The sequence below is a fragment of the Bos javanicus genome, chromosome 2 (assembly GCF_032452875.1).
Source record: "Bos javanicus breed banteng chromosome 2, ARS-OSU_banteng_1.0, whole genome shotgun sequence".
Taxonomy (NCBI): Eukaryota; Metazoa; Chordata; class Mammalia; order Artiodactyla; family Bovidae; genus Bos; species Bos javanicus.
Window position 1 is genome coordinate 94,490,327 of NC_083869.1, and position 19,000 is coordinate 94,509,326.

General features: G+C 41.9%; 2 protein-coding genes and 1 non-coding gene across 10 annotated transcripts in view; 2 read left to right on the forward strand and 1 right to left on the reverse strand.

Annotated features, from left to right (window-relative positions):
• Positions 1 to 17,925, reverse strand: part of INO80D (INO80 complex subunit D) — a 70,510-nt gene extending 52,585 nt beyond the window's left edge. For 2 of the 8 annotated variants that reach the window (XM_061382399.1, XM_061382364.1), the window contains exon 1: positions 17,687 to 17,899. The gene's annotated coding sequence lies outside the window, so the exon portion shown is untranslated. Of the gene's footprint in view, positions 1 to 11,099; positions 12,230 to 16,970; positions 17,161 to 17,236; positions 17,326 to 17,686 lie in introns of those variants that run through there. The other 6 variants (XM_061382382.1, XM_061382406.1, XM_061382357.1 and 3 more) reach the window with 6 other exon arrangements.
• Positions 2,949 to 18,604, forward strand: LOC133256172 (WW domain-binding protein 11-like). The gene is made up of 9 exons (XM_061431019.1): positions 2,949 to 3,168; positions 6,738 to 6,820; positions 11,053 to 11,150; positions 11,793 to 11,887; positions 15,644 to 15,789; positions 17,311 to 17,739; positions 17,897 to 17,998; positions 18,086 to 18,452; positions 18,557 to 18,604. The coding sequence occupies exons 1-8, from the start codon at positions 2,949 to 2,951 to the stop codon at positions 18,416 to 18,418; spliced, it is 1,506 nt and encodes a 501-aa protein (XP_061287003.1). The 3' UTR covers positions 18,419 to 18,452; positions 18,557 to 18,604.
• TRNAC-GCA (transfer RNA cysteine (anticodon GCA)) lies at positions 14,887 to 14,959 on the forward strand. Its single transcript has one exon. It is a non-coding gene; the product is annotated as a tRNA-Cys (tRNA).
• Positions 18,605 to 19,000: the final 396 nt, after the last annotated feature.

Sequence of the window (19,000 nt, forward strand, 5' to 3'; positions counted from 1 at the left end):
GATGATGAACAGCTTAGACATCAGCTACAGAAAACCTCGAGAAGCACTCTCCCCTTTACGAAACTAAATAAAAAACTCCTTATATCGGTGAATGACAAGATACACAAATCCTTCAAAAGTCAGAAGATATGTTGGCTTAAGTCAGAGATCTGCCAAGATAACGACAGTATTTACCTTGGACAAATCATTTAACCTTGGTTTTCTCATCTATAAAATAGAGATAGTATTAGTAGCTATGTTATGAGGTTGCTTCAGGGATCAAATCACACAAAGCATGCAACACTCTAAGTACCATGCCTTGAACAAATCAGAGTTATTACTCATAAAGTTCTTATTATTACTACATTTTACCTGCTGATGATACAGGTAGAGAATTTACATTACCTTTAAGCAGCATTTCACTTACATCAGTAGAAAAAATTCTGAAATTACTTGGTAAATTTTTTATTACTTAGGTAATAAAAAAAAAAAATCACACATTACTGAGTAAACCTAATCATGCATCAATGAAAAACAAAAATAAGAACTTTGCCTTTTCACTTTATTAGGAGGCAAGGAAGAAAAGCTGGACTAAAAATTTAAATTCAGCTGCCCTGAAGGTCTGGATGTTCAGGACAGGAAATTATTTCAAAGCAAACCCATGAGGTTTCATTTTTACACTCTCTTTGGCCTGCTCATCCACCTGGCAAACATCAATCTTTCATGAATTAGTTAAGTAAATCTATATGAACTTCAGGAAATAAATAGGCTGGATATAACTGAAAAAAGGAATTTACATAATCAATTTGATTGCCATTATGAAAAAAATCAGCCTATATATCTAGATGGATGAGAATATTTTATAAATCACATGAAGGGTAACATTCACTTTTTATCTGACATATCCTAGGTAGCATCATGTCTATTAAGATTGATGATTCCCCCATGCTTGCCAATGTTCATGCATCCTTTTTCCCTATTTGAATTGGCTAGAACTATTGAAACAATGTTAATAACAGCAGCCACTGTTACTCCTAATTTTAAATGAGAATTGCTTCCAGTCAATGGCAGTAAAATGCTGACTTCCGTGTTATGTTAAGGAAGTATGAAGTAATTCCTACTTTATTAAGAAAAAAACAAACTCAGAATTGACAGCTAATTTTTACCAAATTCTTTTTCAGTTTCCAGGGAAATGATCATTTTTCTCTTGCACTTTAAAAAATATATACTAAAAATATTTAGTATTTAGTACTTCCTGATACTGTACTCCTTCTTACACTCTTGGGAAAGCAACCTGGTCATCACGCATTACTCTTCTACTGTATGACTGGGCTATATTTGCTAATAGTGAGGATTTTTTTATTTTGAGAACATCTAGAGTTTTTTCTATGTGTGTGCCTTGGCAGAATTAGGTATTAGTATTTTAAAAAACAATTTATAAAATCTATGTTCCTGAACAAGTTAAAAAGCACTGCAGTCGTAACGTTCCTTAGAAGGTTGCCTGGGCAGTGTTTTTTGCAGATCAGGTTTTCAAATTTACCTGTATACAATTTAGCAATGTGACCTCTTATACTTAATTTACTAAATATCTGTGACTCATTCTTGTATTCTACGTATGTCCATACACATTTGTGATATTTGTGCTTTCCCCTTTTGTTCATGATTGGGTTGAACAGGCGTTTATCTGCTTAACATTTTTACCAATATACTTCCCCCCACAAAAAGAAGGAAAAAAAAACCTCTTGGAATTATCAGTGAAGTGAAGTTGCTCAGTCATGTCCAACTCTTTGCGACCCCATGCACAGTAGCCTACCAGGCTCTGCCGTCCATGGGATTTTCCAGGCAAGAATACTGGAGTGGGCTGCCATTTCCTTCTCAGGGAATCTTCCCAACCCAGGGATCAAACCTGGGTCTCCTACATTGCAGACCTTGTATTTTTTAACTTCTTGGGCTTAATTCTTTTATTTTCATTCTTTTCTTGCTTAGTAATTTGTTTACAACCATGAATTTTTCTGAGTAGTGTTTTAATCATATCCCACATGTTGATTTGGATTTTATTTTTTAATTTCTCCTTTGACCCAAGAGTTACCTAACATTTTCGGATGGCAGAGTCTTAGGCTTCCCTTTGTTTTAGTTCTAGTTAAGAGTAAGGACCACTGGGAATTCCCTGGAAGTCCAGTGGTTAGGACTCCATGCTTCTACTGCAAGGGACCCAGGTTCAATCCTTGGTCAGGGAACTAAGATTCCACACACACACACACACACACACACACACACACACACATATAAAAGAAAAAGGAGCATACTGGTGTCTGACTGATTCCCTGGGCCCAGCAAAGGACCAAGCTTCCAGAGCCCTGAAGACAAGGGGTAGACTCCAGAACACAGACTTATTTTCCATCCTGCCTTCACTGACCAAGCAATTGCCAAGAACAAAGGCTGCCTCTCCAGACCCCTAGCAAACAAATGAGGTACTTCCTCACAAATGGATAGCTTCTCTGAGGGTTGCACAAGTGTATTTGGGGAGAACTTGAACAAGTTGAGGAACGCTTGTCCTAGGAGACTGGAGAGATACCACAGAAGAATCTGGATGTCGTGAAGGAGGTAAACGATTCAGGCAGAGCAGCTGCTGAGATTACTAGGAAGCTGGAGAAACAGGAGAAGAAACACTTGAAACAGCTGGCTGGAACTGCCCTCCTATCATCAGAAAACAGCAGCTGTGTGGAGAAGGAATATAAGGAAAGAGAGGTGCTGGGACCTTGCAGAGAGCCCAGGGAGCTGGCTGGAACACACTCTGGTTCCCCGGGCTCAGCTGCCTCCCAGGAGGCTAGGACCCCAATGAAGAAAAAGCCCCAGGAGACTCCTCAGGAGCATGGAATGAAAGACTTATCTCTTTTTCCAAACCCAAGAAAAAGAAATCTTTTTCCAAGGAGAAGCTGGTTAGCAGCGATCTTGAAGACACAGCTAGCATGGAAGTCTTCCCAAGAGGAAGAAATCTTTCCCCAAAGAGGAACCAGTTAGTGACCCTGAACTGTCAGAAACAAGAGTGTCCCCAAGAAAAAGAGGAAATTCTCTTCCATGGAGGAGCCACTCAAGCAGGGGGGCCTTCAGAGTCTGCTGGCAGCAAGAAAAGCAGCTTTAAGAAGTTCCAACAGCTATCCCAGGAAGATCGGAATGGATACCTCCCTGGTGGGGCATAACCCACGGAGATATTTCTCAAATCATCCCCTGTATTCTAATAAAAACAAATTTCACAAGGAAAAAAGAAAAAGAAAGAGCACAACCTGCATATATCTCTGATTTTGGATTTGACTGCATTTTTATTTGGGGACTAATAGGTGCTCCTGGAAAAAAGCATTTGTTGTTTCTAGGGTATCTTCCTAGTTACACCATATATCATGCTATTAACATCCACTGTTATTTAGTTTGCTTTTTCTGTTTACCAAGGGATAAAACAAAATCTCCAACTATAATTTATTTTCCCTTGTATTTATTTTATAAATTTTATTTGATAGAGATTTCATGATCATTAGACTGTCACTCTTTATCATTAGAAAAGGCAATTGATGTTATTTGTCTTAAATTCAACCTTGTCTGATATTAGTATCTGGACTTCATTTTTTGGAGCTGAATTCGCTGGTTAAGTCTTTGCCTATTCTTTTACTCTCAGGTTTTCTGAAGCACTATTTAAGATTATAGGTCAACAAACTCTGGCTTAAAAGACAAATTTGACCCATTGCCTGCTTTTGTAAATAAAGTCCTGGGGACGGCAGAGCCTGGTGGGCTGCCGTCTGTGGGGTCGCACAGAGCCGGACGAGACTGAAGTGACTTAGCAGCAGCAGTCCCTTTTCCAGTGCATCTCTTAACAGGTTTCCCTCCCCCCCCAGTCTGAGTCATTTTCTTTTAATTAGTTCATCCAATTTATAATTTAATATTTACTTACGTGACAAATGTTTCATCTTAATTTTGCTACCTTATTTTTTGTATTGTTATAGTTTTCAATTCTATCTTTTTATTACATATTTCATTTTATAGCCTGTTTTCTTGGAAGATTTATAGTCTGTGTCCTTTAAATCACATTTCTTTACTCCAAACTAAGAAAGTTAGTGTGCTTAGCATTCCTGTGATTGATCTTGCTATGAATGAGAAAAAATTACATTTTTGTTAACTATCTATCATCCCAACTCAGTATTTCTTCCTTATATTATTTCTACATTGTTACAGCTTATGACATTTTAATGTTTGTCCTATATTCAAAATTATTCGATGCTAATCACTAACCTTTTAACTTAGCTTTCAATCCATGTCTGGATTCAATAGTTTATAATTTACTTACCTCCATTCTCCATCTTTCCCATCAAGGGCTGACTTACTGAAAATAAGCCATGGTTTTTCTATTTAAAAATATGTCAATTGATATTACACTTAAACTAAACCTTGCCTGGACATAAAGTCTTAGGTTATATTTTCCCCATATTTTAACCTAACAATAAAAGTCTTCATAGGAATTCTCTGGTGATCCAGTGGCCGCTTTCACAGCCAGGACCTGGGCCCAACTTCTGGTTGGGGAACTAAGATCTGCAAGCTGCATGATGTGGCCCCCAATTTTTTTTTTTTAATTTTTAAATTTATAAAGTCTAGAGATCATTTTAGAATTTAAACTCATTTTTTTATTGTGGGAAATGCTTTAATGTCTTGAAACTGTTTTTCTATTTCATTTATTCTATTTTTTAGAGGTATCAATTATAGGCATGCTAAATTTACTGTCTTCTGTATCTGTCTCTAGGCTTTATTTTTACTTTTTCCATTTTGAATTGCTCAAATTTCTCAAGTTTACCTCCATTATCCTCAGCTATCAGATATATGTGCTGCTTTGAAAGTAACCTTCATTTCTATAATAACTATACATTTCTCTTTTATTTCATACTTTGGTTCCATTAGCTCCACTCTTATATTTTATCATTTATTTCTTGAGCTTTTGTATCTATCTATAAACTTCTGTTTCAGAGGAGCCATGTCTTACCCCAACTCTCCAGACCGCCTCCCACCATAAGGAACTATTTATTCATAATTTTTACTTTCTCAGTTCTTTCTGAAAATGATCATCTTCAATATTTCTCCCTTAAGGCTTGACTCAATGCTGGACTAGTCTCCCCTACTCAAAAGGGCCCACATGGCATAGATTTGGGGGGATGGTCATTTAGGCTTTATTTTTCTTCAGCTGACCAGATACACAGCTATATAGCTGAATGCTGCCAGTTTCTCCTCTACGCTTAACTTCCTGCAAAAATAGTTCAACTGTACAGCTTGTTTGGAGAAGGGCATGGCAACCCACTCCAACAGTCTTGTCTGAAGAACCCCATGGACAGAGAGCCTGGTGGGCCACAGTCAACAGGGTCGCACAGAGTCGGACACGACTGAAGCGACTTAGCACGCATACAGTTTGTTATTCAATCCCACCTCTCTCGCCACTCAGGGAGCACAATGTACATACCAACCTTGCCATTCCTAGTGAGGGGGTCACTAGTTTTGTCCTCACGATGTTTCCCAGCACTCTGCTTGAGTTATATAGAGGAAATCACCTCTCCTTGCAGAGAAGGAAATGGCAACCCACTCCAGTGTTCTTGCCTAGAGAATCCCAGGGATGGGGGAGCCTGGTGGGCAGCCGCCTATGGGGCCGCACAGAGTCGGACACGACTGAAGCAATTTAGCAGCAGCAGCAGTATCTCTCCTTGCATCCTTTCTTGCCCTGGTTCAATTCCCACTGCACTTAAAACTAATTCATATGTTCAAATTATAAGGTTTTGTTATCAAAGATTGAGTTTCTCTTCTGTTTCTCATTCTCCTCATTCTTTTTAGTTGGTTTAGTGGAGAGAACAGAGATGTCAGTATTCTGCCATCATTAACCAGAAGTATCTTTAAAAATTCTGTATAGTAAAATATACCAAAATATAAAATCATAAAACCAACTTGTCTAATTTTTGCAAACATATTCTTTTGTGATCATTTTGAATTTATTTTAATGAACAAACATGCTATTAAAGAAAGTACTAAATTTGATTTATAATCACTATGTCAAATCCACGTGATTCTAGCTTTAATGACAAGTATTCATTTATTTATTAAACACTATGACAAGTCCATTATTTTCTGAGAAGCTACAGAGTATATTAATAGTAAAAGACAACTTTTTTTCCCTTAGAAGATTACAATCTATGCAGTGCACATGTGCTCAACTGCTTAGTCTTGTCCGACTCTTTGCAACCCCATGGACTGTAGCCCGCCAGACTCTGTCCATGGAATTTTCCAGGCAAGAATACTGGAGTGTTTGCCATTTCCTCCTCCAGGAGATTTTCCCGACCAAGGAATTGAACCTGCATCTCCTGTGTCTCCTGCACTGGCAGGTGGATTCTTTACCACTGAGCCACCTGGGAAGCTCCATAATCTATGCAGTGAAATGCACTCAAAAGAAAGGAAGTGAGTAACTGGAGGATTTTACACACAGCTCTGAGCACCCAGGCTCCTCCAGCTTCACCATAACCAAAGACAGGCCCTCTGTCCAGAACAACGGATGTCTTCTTCTTTGTGTCCCCTCCTCTGGCCAGTCCTAGCCTTCAGAGCACAGCTTAGTTGTCACCACATGCAGATTCCCAAAGGCAGAGTTAGTTCCATGCTCTTTTGAGGTATTCTGTGCATTTACCTGTTTTAACCCTCAGTAGAGTCTACTTTGCTTGATCTTCTGCTCTCTTCCCTCTTAGGAAATGAGCTTCTAAAGGGACAGTTTCCTGTTCTTCATTATACCCAGAGCCTAGCACAGTGCCCAGAAGTAAATAGCTGCTCAGTAAGTACACACTGCCTACATAAATGGCTTCTGTGACAGCAACTCAATTCTAGGTTGTCTACCCAAAACAGGTTACTAGATTCACCCACCAATAATTAATTCTTAAAAATCACTAAATTGGTACTTAAGTCTACACAGTGATTTCTAATAGCCATAGCCATTTGCCAAGAGAAAGTATAATTCAGAAGCTTTAAAATGTTTGAATATCGCCGTATATCTCATGAACATCAAACGTTTCAGGGGCTTCCCATGAGGTTCAGTGGTTAAGAAACCACTTTGCAATTCAGAGGACAGTTCAAATCCTTAGTTCTAGAAGATCCCACATGCTGTGGGGCAACTAAACCTGTAAGCCTTGAAGCCGGTGCACCTAGAGCCCAAGCTCCATAACAAGCCACTGCAATGAGAAGCCCATGCGCAACAAAAATCTGGCACAGCCAAAAATAAATACATATTTAAAAAAAAAAGTTTCATCAAACAGATTCATATAATTTTCCACCCAAGGTCTATCTAGCAAACAACTTTTTTAAAAAAACATTAAAATATTGTTTTTTAATAAATGTAAGAACACATTAAAATGTGCCTATTCAACATCTTTCTAACTCTAAGAATTCAGTAATCTATCCATTAGTCTATCTTTCAGCATTTGCCACAAGATGCCAAAGCTCTTGCTAACGATCTCTATGCCATTACAAAATGTCTAGCTGCAACACCTTAAAAACAACTTCTCTCCAAACGTCATGTTTTTTACATCAACCTGTGATTATTTTTTCTATTTCTTTGAATTGTAACATTTTAAAAATCCTACTAAAAGCCAACTTTCCATCTTCTTTTTAAATAATCACCTCCCTGTTCTCCATTTTCAAATCCCTCTTTTAATAAGCCCAATTTAATCTTTATAGCTATATTTTCAATTCCCTGATGTGTTCAGACTTACTTTATACACTATAAAAGGAAAGAATGTTCAGGGAAAATGGCTTTCAGCTTTGAATCTAACTTCTTTCTTAAGAAGTATTGTTTAATCAAATAATATTTGATATTAATATCAAAATCACTTGTCTATAAACTGGAAACGACCATTAATATGGTCTTCTCTATCTTAAAAAAAGTAATCGTGACAAAAGCACTAAAATAGATTTCAGGGGAAAAAAAAAAAAACCCTACATTTTAAAAATTTTGTATATCTAGCCTCCCAACACTGAAGTTCTTTACTGCTACTCCACCAAAGACGCAGTTCACATGGCCTTCATTCATTGACATTCACTGTAAGATAAAATTTGAGGAAACATATAATGTATAAAGGCCACATGATCTTAATCAAATGTCTTATAGACCCTTGTATTTAAATATGATGCCACTGAAATACTATCCCACTGTCTAATCCATTTAGAGCTACACCTTTTAATATACGATGAATAACACTTAAAAAAGAGTCTTAACCAGACCAAATTTATCACTACACTAGATACTATCTTCATCTGTGGAAATAGCTTGCTTAGAAAAAGAACACAAACAAGTTTATGTGAAAGAGAATTAAGGTAATTAAGCACTCTCAGCAGCACTAGAACATACCCTTTAATATACATTTGTTATTACCAAAAAAGCAAAAAATACCTGAGAAGAGAGTCACACAAAAAAATTTTTCATGGCAAACATATCCATGTACCAGAATTGAAGAGGAGGAAATATGGGTAGCTGTAAAATCTTCCTAAAAAATCCTCCTTGTTATTATGTGCAAGTCGCTCAGTCATGTCCAGCTCTTTGCAACCCCATGGACTGTACAGTCCATGGAATTCTCCAGGCCAGAATACTGGAGTGGGTAGCCTTTCCCTTTCTCCAGAGGATCTTCCCAACCAAGGGATCAAACTCAGGTCTCCAGCGTTGTAGGCAGATTCTTTACCAGCTGAACAAGGAAATCACTTGATATTATATGCTGAGTTTAATGAAAAATAAAACAATTCCCTTCCATAGTCTCTTTCTTCTTGCAAATACAGAGGAATAAGACATTAGTAGGGGAAAAGGTAAGAAAGATAAGCTTTTAACAAAAGCAACCTACAGCCCTTTCGGTCTTCCAACAGCAACCAGAAACCAATTTGCAAAATGTGAACATTAGTCTCTTTGGGACTGCCACTCTATCACCTCCACGTGGAATCTGTGTGTGTCATTACTGCTCTTTTGAGTCTCCTGTTTCAGAAGCATGTTCATTTCACTGCCACACTATTTTCTCCTAATTGCCATCTGTAATTTTATATAGTCTACTCCCTTTTAAGGGCCTAGACCTACAACATACAATTTTTTTCTAATCCAACGTGAACCTAAATTCTCAGAATGCTAGCTAATATATTTAATACAAATGAAAAGAATTTTTGTTTATCCCAGATCATATAAAGTCTGAAAAAGCTTAAAAAGTCTGAAAAATCTTAAAAACTTAAAAAGTGTCCCATTTTAGGTTTTTTTTGAAATGTTTTGACTCAACTTCATGCAGCATAGAAATGTGAAACTAAACAGATGAATATATTGATTAAAAAAAAAAAGCACTATCCCACACATCAGTGTTAGACTCAGAAATTATAAAAATCTATCAACTGGTGTGATTCAAAGATCAGTGAGAAAATCTGCCTATCATCCCAAAATATAAACAATATTCAACACAAAGTGCAAAGGAGAGTATTTTAAGCTAAGTTAAATGCTTATCGAATGTCTACTATGTGCCAAATACTGTGCTCAAATAGCACTGTGCAAATAAGTCTGCATTATGAATTTCAATTAAAATGACCTTTATGCTAGTTGAGCTTCTTACCTAATTTATTAGAAACGTAAGGAGAGCTCATGCAGCAGTGCAGAGCACTTACTGGCTTCAGTGGGTATCAGAGATGGGGCTTAAAGCGGGCTCAGCTCATTACTAGGTGTTTGACCTTGGGCAAGTTATTTAGGTTTCAGTTCTCTCAGTTGTAAAGAGGATTATAATAGTATGTACCTCACTGAGTCACTTAGGAGAATTAAATTAGGTATTTCAATATGCATGGTATCCAGCACATAGTAATCACTTAATGTTAACTACTATTAGAAGCAGTTAAGTAGTGGTTTATTGGTATTATCATTTTAATCAAAGATCTGCAGGGCTGAAAGGCGGGCTGAAAGGCAGTCTCCAGCTGCTGGTGGTTCTCTGAATGATACAGTGTAATTCTCCAGTAAATCAGGCCCTCCCACCTTCTTGAGGCTAGAGTAACAGAATCAACTGAAAACTGTTTCCTATGATTATCCATATTAAAAATCTAATATTAAAAATGTTTTCAACATTCTACAGAACATCTAGACACTGGCGTTCTTGGGACAAAAATACTAGCAGAATGAGCAGTGTTTGATTGGGTTATGACATTTATTAGCTCCAATTAAGACTCCTTTACAGCAAATGCTGAGTTTCTATCCCTGCCATGGGGTCACTTTCAATTGTTACAGAAACCTTATATTGCATGACAAAAAGAAAACTTAGGTTGTAGCTACAGTTCTTTTGTTCTAAGAATCTGAAACTAACGGCCTCTTTGTTGCTCAATTCCAGGTACTCTTTTCCATCCTTATCTCACTTGACCTCTCTGTGGCATTTGACACGCTGACCACTTTCTCTTTCTTGAAAAATTTCTTTTTGGCTTCTCAGTCAGTGGCTTCCTTTCTCTTGGCGCCCACACTTAAATGTCAATGTTCCCGAAGATGCTTTTAATCTTGTTCTATAGGGATGCAAGATGAAATGCCTCTATGTGCCACAGGGATGGGCAAAGACTGGCAAACTTTGCTCATCTAAAGGCAGCAGACTCAAACCAGTTTCAACAAGTTGTTGGAATTAAAACACACACACACACACACACGGACCTATGGTTTCCAGATCTTCCAATTTTTCAAAAAATACAAATCCAAATTTTCTCACAAAAATCTTCCATGTCAGTAGCTCATTTGCACTGTTCAAACACAAGGTATGTGACCCTGAGCAAGTTATTTTACAAATCTGTTTCCTCATCTATAAAGTGTCAGTGCTAAAAGTGACACACAAAAACTTTTACCAGCTTCCATTTTAAAGTCTGTTCTACATTACCCCAGGTTTCAAGCTGAATGTATAAAACTGTAAATATGTACAAATATATTTTACTGGAGCAGGATCCAGAAAGTTTATCAGATTCCCAAAAAAGACTAAGAACCACTAAGCCAAATTTTTCTACAACTTCAGCTGTTATCTATACAAGGATGGATCCCAAATCGGCATCCGATTACCGGAAGACGACCACTTTACCTCTGTAACCAGCCTCTCCACGGACTTCTCTCCAAGCCCATTGCCATCACGGTAGTCCAAACCTTCAATCTCTTCTCAGCAGCTGTCCACTTGCCCTCCTTTGTTCCACTTTTTTACGATCTGAATCCTCTAAAATCCAAATAATTTATTTGGCCAAAGGCCTACATAAATGTATGAGAAATCCAAACCTCTTAAGTACAAGACTCCTTAAGACCTAACCAAGCCAACCACTCCCTCTCCTACTATAGATTCCTACAATTTGCAATACAGAATAGGTCCCACCTCCTGGAATGCCTAACTCCTCCTATTTGCTCTGGGCAGAAACCCACCCCCCTGGAAAATCCTTACTTTTTGCCCCAGGCCAGAGTAAATAAGCTTTCCTTCCTCCAAGCTAAACTATCCCCCCTCCTTCAATGTTGTAAATGTCAACTTTATTTTTCTTCTCCACTAGACTAAAAACTCCTCAAGGGCAAACAAAGTATCTTTTTCTTACAAGGCCCAGTTGTTTTTCAGTTGCTCAGCTGTGTCCAACTCTTTGTGACCCCATGGACTGCAGCAGGCCAGGCTTCTCTGTCCTTCCCCATCTCCCAGAGTTTGCTCAAACTCATGTCCATTGAGTCGGTGATGCCATTCAACCATCTGGTCCTCTGTTGACCACTTGTCCTCCTGCCTTTGATCTTTCCCAAACCCTAGAGCTACCACTAAAGAAGCCGAGGTGATAAATGAACGAAGCGGCACAGGCTTCAGCAAACTCTACTATCACTCAGATAAGCATCCTACCTTCCAAGGTGAGCCTACCAAATCAGCCAGACTATTCAGCTTTTCAAAGCCATTCAACACACACACCTGCACGCATATAGCTTCAAGTTTAAAAGGAGCTAGAAGAAAACCCACCTTCTTTGCCCACTGGTGTACTTACAAAGTACCACTTCTTTACATTTACCAACTCAAGAGCTCAATGGCAGAGACTAGACTAACATCAAGCTGCTGAAACTTTCTGTGAATATACTGCTAATTTTTTACTGGCACAAAAATATTTATTTGCCCCACGAAGGTAATTATTATATTGTATCTGTACTCAAATACTTACTAGTATTATTAATATATGCTGAGTCAAGCACTCATTCACACTGAAAAAAATTAACATCGAGAATATTAAAAATCTTAAAGGAAAATATTATACAAAGACCACATATGAGGCTTCATGTGCAGTTCCTCATTTAATCACAACAGCCCTATGAAGGTGTTATCATCACCCCCTTTCACAGATGAATAAACTGAGACTTAATGAGATTAATTTATCCAAGTCACATAGGTAGGATTCAAAGCCAATGTGACTCCACCGCCCAAGCTTTTAACCAATACGAGACTATCAGTTCAGTTCAGCCGCTCAGTCATGTCCGACTCTTTGCGACCCCACGGACTGTAGCATGCCAGGCTTCCCTGTCCCTCACCGACTCCCATGTATAAAAGTATACAACATTGTTAAATGGAAGATCCTGAGATCACGTGGTATGCACACACAATCACAAAACACACACGCAGATCACAAAATGTTAACAATGGTTATCTCTTGAATAGAATGAAATTGTTAAGACACAAAAAGTGTCCAACTCTTTGTCACCCCATTGACAGCAGCCCACCAGACTCCTTGTCCATAGGATTTCCTAGGCAAGAATACTGGAGTGGGTAGCCATTCCCTTCTCCAGGGGATCTTCCCCCACCCAGGGATGGAACCCTGGTATCCTGTATCGCAGGCAGACTGAATGGAATGAGTATGAGTAAATATTACCTTGGGGTATCCCTGGTGGCTCAGATGGTAAAAGCATATGCCTACAATGCGGGAAACCAGGGTTCGATCCCTGGGTTGGGAAGATCCCCTGGAGAAGGAAATGGCAACCCACTCCAGTATTCTTGCCTGGAAAATCCCATGGACTGAGGAGCCTGGGAGGCTACAGCCCATGGGGTCGCAAAGAGTCAGACACTACTGAGCGACTTCACTTTCAAATATTACCTTTAATCAGAAAAAAAGTCAAACAAGAGAAACAGTATAGAAAATAGAAGAGTAAAGTGGCCTGAAAGTGAAAATGAAAATTGCTCAGTCATGTCCAACTCTTTGCTACCCCATGGACCGACTACGCTATGCTATGCTATGCTAAGTCACTTCAGTCGTGTCCGACTCTGTGCGACCCCTTAGACGGCAGCCCACCAGGCTCCCCCGTCCCTGGGATTCTCCAGGCCAAGAACACTGGAGTGGGTTGCCATTTCCTTCTCCAATGCATAAAAGTGAAAAGTGAAAGTGAAGTCGCTCAGTCGTGTCCGACTCTTAGCGACCCCATGGACTGCGGCCCACCAGGGTCCTCCATCCATGGGATTTTCCAGGCAAGAGTACTGGAGTGGGGTGCCATTGCCTTCTCCGTGGACTGACTATACAGTCCATGTAATTCTCCAGGCCAGAATACTGGCACGGGTAATCTTTCCCTTCTCCAGGAGATCTTCCCAACCCAGGGATCGAACCCAGGTCTCCCGAACCGCAGGTGGATTCTTTACCAGCTGTTGAGCCACAAGGAAGCCCAAAGTGGCCAAGGGGAATAGTATAGAGCACAGAAGAGTAAAGTGGCCTAGGTGAGTTAAGAGTCAAGTACATGAGCTACCTTATCTAATCTTTATATCAAAAGAAAAAAGTTTTTTCCATTTTACAGATAAAGCTGAAGAACCTGCCCAGTGCAAGAACTGGCTGGGATCAGAACTCAAGACCCAGTTCAAATGTGGCTGACTGTAGGGTGAAAGTGAAAGTGAAAATGAAGTCGATCAGTCAAGTCCGACTCTTTGCGACCCCATGGACTGTGGCCCATCAGGCTCCTCCGTCCATGGGATTTTCCAGGCAAGAGTGCTGGAGTGGATTGCCATTTCCTTCTCCAGGGGATATTTCCGACCCAGGAATCGAACCCAGGTCTCCCGAATTGCAGGCAGACGCTTTTACCGTCTGAGCCTGCTACAAATAAAATTCGACCAAAAAGCTGTCTTAAAACCAAGTCACATTCAGGGAAAGAAACCGAACCGAGTAACCGAGCATCCTAAGTGCAATCAGGGAAAAAAAGAGAGGAGCGGGAAAAGACTATCTCTGCGAGTGTCCCAAAAAAGCCAGGACGAGTCATTACAGTTGAGGTTCTGGGACAAAATTTACCTGATGGAAGTGAGAAGACTCCACTGCTGTTTGTTTTGCAAAGCACAGAGCTGCATTAGCATAAATTAAATGGGCTTAGATGGAACACCATTGTATTTGCTGTGGAGTATCTCCTTTGGGGACAATTGGCTGCCTCCAACCCAGTATCATCCATTCATCCATTGTTTACAGGTTACGAGGTATGTGGGGGGAAGAGACTGGGTGCCACTAGTCTGAGAACATTGCCATCTAACTGTATTCAAATATAAATGACCTCTCCTTATCCATAACTATGGTTCCAAACCTGGATAGTGAGAGCTAACTCTGGGGGAACAATTCAGGTAAGACTGAATGGATCAGCCTTTTTCTTTTTTTGAAGTGACATGTTTAATTTTGGGTGCTCTGACTTAGAAATTTTAAAATCCATCTAAACTGTAATTTCAATTCTCTACAATAGTATTAACATGATTTACTGAGAAAAATGGTTTGGGGTAGGGGATACAAATTTCCTTACACAATCTTTCAGAGGAAAGAAAACTTGATTACTTCAGACTTATAAATGAAAATAAACATCTACTTTTGAAACTAAATATTTAATAGTGAAAAAGTATACTACTTTCTTCCCCGGTGGCTCAGACGGTAAAGCGCCTGCCTGCAATGCAGGAGACCCAGGTTCGATCCCTGGGTTGGGAAGATCCCCTGGAGAAGGAAATGGCAACCCACTCCAGTACTCTTGCCTGGAAAATCCCATGGACCGAGGAGCCTGGTAAGCTACGGTCCTGGTAAGCTATGGGGTCGAAGAGAGTCGGACACGACTGAGTGACTTCACTTCACTTATATTACCTTAGCCACTAAAATTTAATTCAATATTTGCCTTGAAAGCCTTTTTTTTTTAAGTTTCAAACACAATGTAACTTTTTAGATTATCAAACCCACTATTCCTTCAAAAATAAAGTAGCCCATGGAATGATTAGATCAGGAAAGACTGCAGGGGTGGTGGGATACAAAACTTTTGGGATTTGTACATATACACATTTTTAAAGTCTGGGAATACGAAGCCAACAATACACCTTAAAAATATCAAATTAGGAAGCAAAGAGATTTTTTTTAAAAACCTCAAAATGTCCTAAGAGATTCACAGACTGATTTCTTCCATACAGTGTGCTCTAAAAATAAGGACAAACTATAACAGAAGTAACAATTTTGGGTACACAAGTTTATGAAAACATCCAAATCAACAAGCAAATTCAATAAATCAATAAAGTTAAACAACCATTAAATGTAATTTACATTTTGGGTATGAAATCCACACAATTTCAAATATCAAGTGTTTCTTTCTTTAGCAAAATACTAAATGGCTGGATGGCTGTCCTTGTAGAGAAACAGGAGTTTTATTTCAGGCAAACAAAAAGAAAAGGAGACACACTTAGTAAGACTCCACAGAAGGAATCTCACTTCCACGCGGAACAGAAGTCAGCACTGCCCTGCAAGTGCCAGCATCTCCTGGATAATAGTACTCTGGGGGTGAGTGGTCAGTGTGGAACACCTCTGCCAGCCAGCTCCACAGCCTGCTACCAGGCGGGACACACATACCTACACACAGCCTCTGGCCCCAGGTCCAGGTCTACTTAAAAACAGCTGGGAACAAAAGAGCCAATAAAAGAGGAAAAACCACCTCCCCAGACAATCCCACGCTGGGGGCTGGTGGGGGGTGGGGGCGGGCAGGGCACATTAACATTTGACTTCCACACACTAAAGAACACCAGGAGGTTAAGTGGAGCCACAGGAAACATCCCATCCCCGAAAACCAGGAAATTTAGATTTGGAAATTTAAGTTTTATACATTAAAAAAAAAAAAAAACTTTCAAAACTCACGGCACCAAAATATAGCTAAAATTAAATCCGTTTAAACATAGAGGAGGGGGGAAATAGCCAAACCACACTGTGTTCAGTTCCCTGAGGGCTCTTCCACAGACCCTTCTGAGTTGCGGCAATAACAAGTTTCCTTAAAAATCCCCCACTTTTCTATTTCTAGGGTCGAAAAGAAGAGTATCACAAAAATCCAAATAGCTATTATCAGAAAAAAATAAACGGACGATCCTTAAACTGTAGACCTTGTTTCAGGAGCTGCCCTGCCCACCTCCACCTCCCTCCTCGTTCTTAGTGCTTCCCAGCGGGGTCCGTCCTGACAACCAGGGTCCCCGCCTTGGGTCCAGTCCCCGTGTTTGTTTTCCCGGACAGTGACCAAACAGGACAGGAAAACTCCTCCATCTAGGGGCTGCTCCAGACATCCAGCCCCCCTCTCCCTCCCTGACAGTCTCCTCCCCCCTCCCTGCATCTTTCCCTCTGCAAGGCTGTCCAGAAAAGGGGGCTCGGGACTCGAAGAAGTCCGGGATGGGAGGAAGGGTGGGTGCTCGGTCTGAAAATAAACACTCTCGCTTCCTGGGGTAAGGGCTAAAAAAGCGATTAGAAAAGCCTGCCCAGTAGAAATACCACCTGAATGTACCTCCTCCCTTTCCCACTGCAACAAGCCCAGTCACTAACTAATCAGCTAAGACAAATCCCTGGAAAACTTTTGCAAACGGGCAGAGAGGACCCTCTCCCCAGCCGGGGGGCTCCCGGGAACGGGGCTGGAGTTTGCAGCCCTGGAAGGGCTCACCGGGGAACGGGGTGGGGCGCGGGCGAGGGGTGCAGGGGCGGAGTACCTTCCACGGACAGGAACTGGCAAAGAGTTTCAAAATAGCCGAGTGCTCTCCCCCACGCCCTCGGGGGTCGCGAGCGCTAGGACCGGGGCTCCCCGAAAGGAGGCCAGCCCCCAATTCGGGCCTAAAAGGAAACTTTCCGGGCCGCGGCTGCACCTGACTCCTCCACCGCCCCTCCACCCCACCCCACGCCCGCAAGGCCGCCCGCCCCGCCCCGGCCTGGGCCGCCCGGAGCGCAGAGGAGGGGGAGAAATAAATCCAACTATTACCGGAATCGGGGGTGGGGGACGTCGTCGAGAGACTCGGGGGAGGGAGCGGCTGGACGCCCATTCCCCACTCTTAGGCCCTGACGCCCCTGTCCCGGCCACCCCGGGCCTGCCGCCCCGCCGGGGAACCTCCGGGGGGCCCGCGCAGGATTCGGCCCAGCAGCGCTGCCGTCCCGCCTGGAGGCCCCGAGGGACGCGAAGGGGCGCGAGGAGGCCCGGGGTGCGGGGGCAGGGGACAGGGCGCGGCCGCTACGGGGCCCGCCGGCCCGAGGCCTAACCGGCACCCCCAACCCCCCCCGCTCCACACCCCTACCCCGGCCCGCGCAGGCCGCGCCGCTCGCCCCGCTTCGGCCCCGGCTGGACCCCTGGCCGGCGGCCCGCCGTCGTTGCCCGTGGGCGCCCCCCAGGCCCCCGAGTCCCCAGCCCCCGCCACCCCGGCGCCGGCCCTCTCACCCTTTCATTCTCTGCCCGGGGCCTGGCGCGGGCCGGCGAATCCCCGGCCTCACGTAAGCGTGCTCGCCGCCCGCCCTGCCTGCGCGGCCCAGCCCGCCGCCCTACGGGAGCCCGGGGATGTGGGCCGGGCCTGGGGCCGCTTCTGCTTACCTTTCAGCTGCTTTTTTTTTTTTTTCTCCTTCCCCCCTTTTCCCTCGGCTGGGCTGACAGATCAGAGTGAGAGGCGCTGGCAATGGACTAGGAAGCTCGGCTGCCGCTGCTACTGCTCCCCCCTGGGCTCCGGCGAGAGCCTTTCCCTGTCAAGCAAGAGGGGTGAGGATCATATTTTTATTTTGGAAACTAAAAAGTGCTCCCAGGGTCGGTGATTATTAAGGGGAAATCCCTGAATATACTCTCCAGCCAAGAAGGCAGGGCTGCCGGGGCTGCACAAGAAGAGGCAGCAGCCTCCTACAGCACCACTACAGGCACTGCGAGGACATAACACCAGAGAGCCGCTCCTCTGCCCTCCGAAACGACAACTTTCCTACCATCTTGGAGGCAGAGCAAAGGGGGGCCAGGGGGAAAAGTGCACCCGCTCCCGATAAAGTACAAATTTCTGCTTCTCATCTCTGGAAAAAAGTCCACACCGGCCGTCTCCACCGGCGCCTGGGGGAGAAAGCGGGGAAGAAACTGGGGGTGCCTCAGAAACGTTTGCGTTTACTCCAGGGGGGAAAATGTTTCTGCATCTTCTGATGGAAAGAAATCTTTACAAGACACAGGTTTTCCGGTGATTATTGTTTTCTGTTTTCTATTTAATTTTTTTTCCATGTTCGTGATAGCGGTATTTGAATTTTTTTTCAGCCTAATAATGATTTTTTTTTTCCATTACAGATCTAAGTTCTGGGTTTGATGGTCACTTTATAAATTTGAACTTCAAGAGACTTCCTAGCCACTTTATTTGTCTGCTTATTTATACGTTTTTGTGTATAGAGATATTTCTTTCCTTATATATATAAATTTGTGCTATATATTCCCTTCCAAACTGAGATTGCTGGACGACAATTTTAAAGGGATGTCTTTTGTCTCCTTTTCCCAAAGCAATGTAAATAAAACAATTGACTGTCCAGAAAGGAAAGATACAGCTGTTTATTTTTCACAGTGCAAATTAAGACAGAGATCACTGGGGGGTTAAATACAACTCAAGTATAACTGACCGTGTTTCTAGAAATAATCCTAACGCTCTTATGGTCTGCTTGTGAAGAAAGATTACTGGAAAACTCCAAATAGGCTATAAAGACAGCTTTAGATTTTCTTTAAGTAAAGTTGCTTACTTAG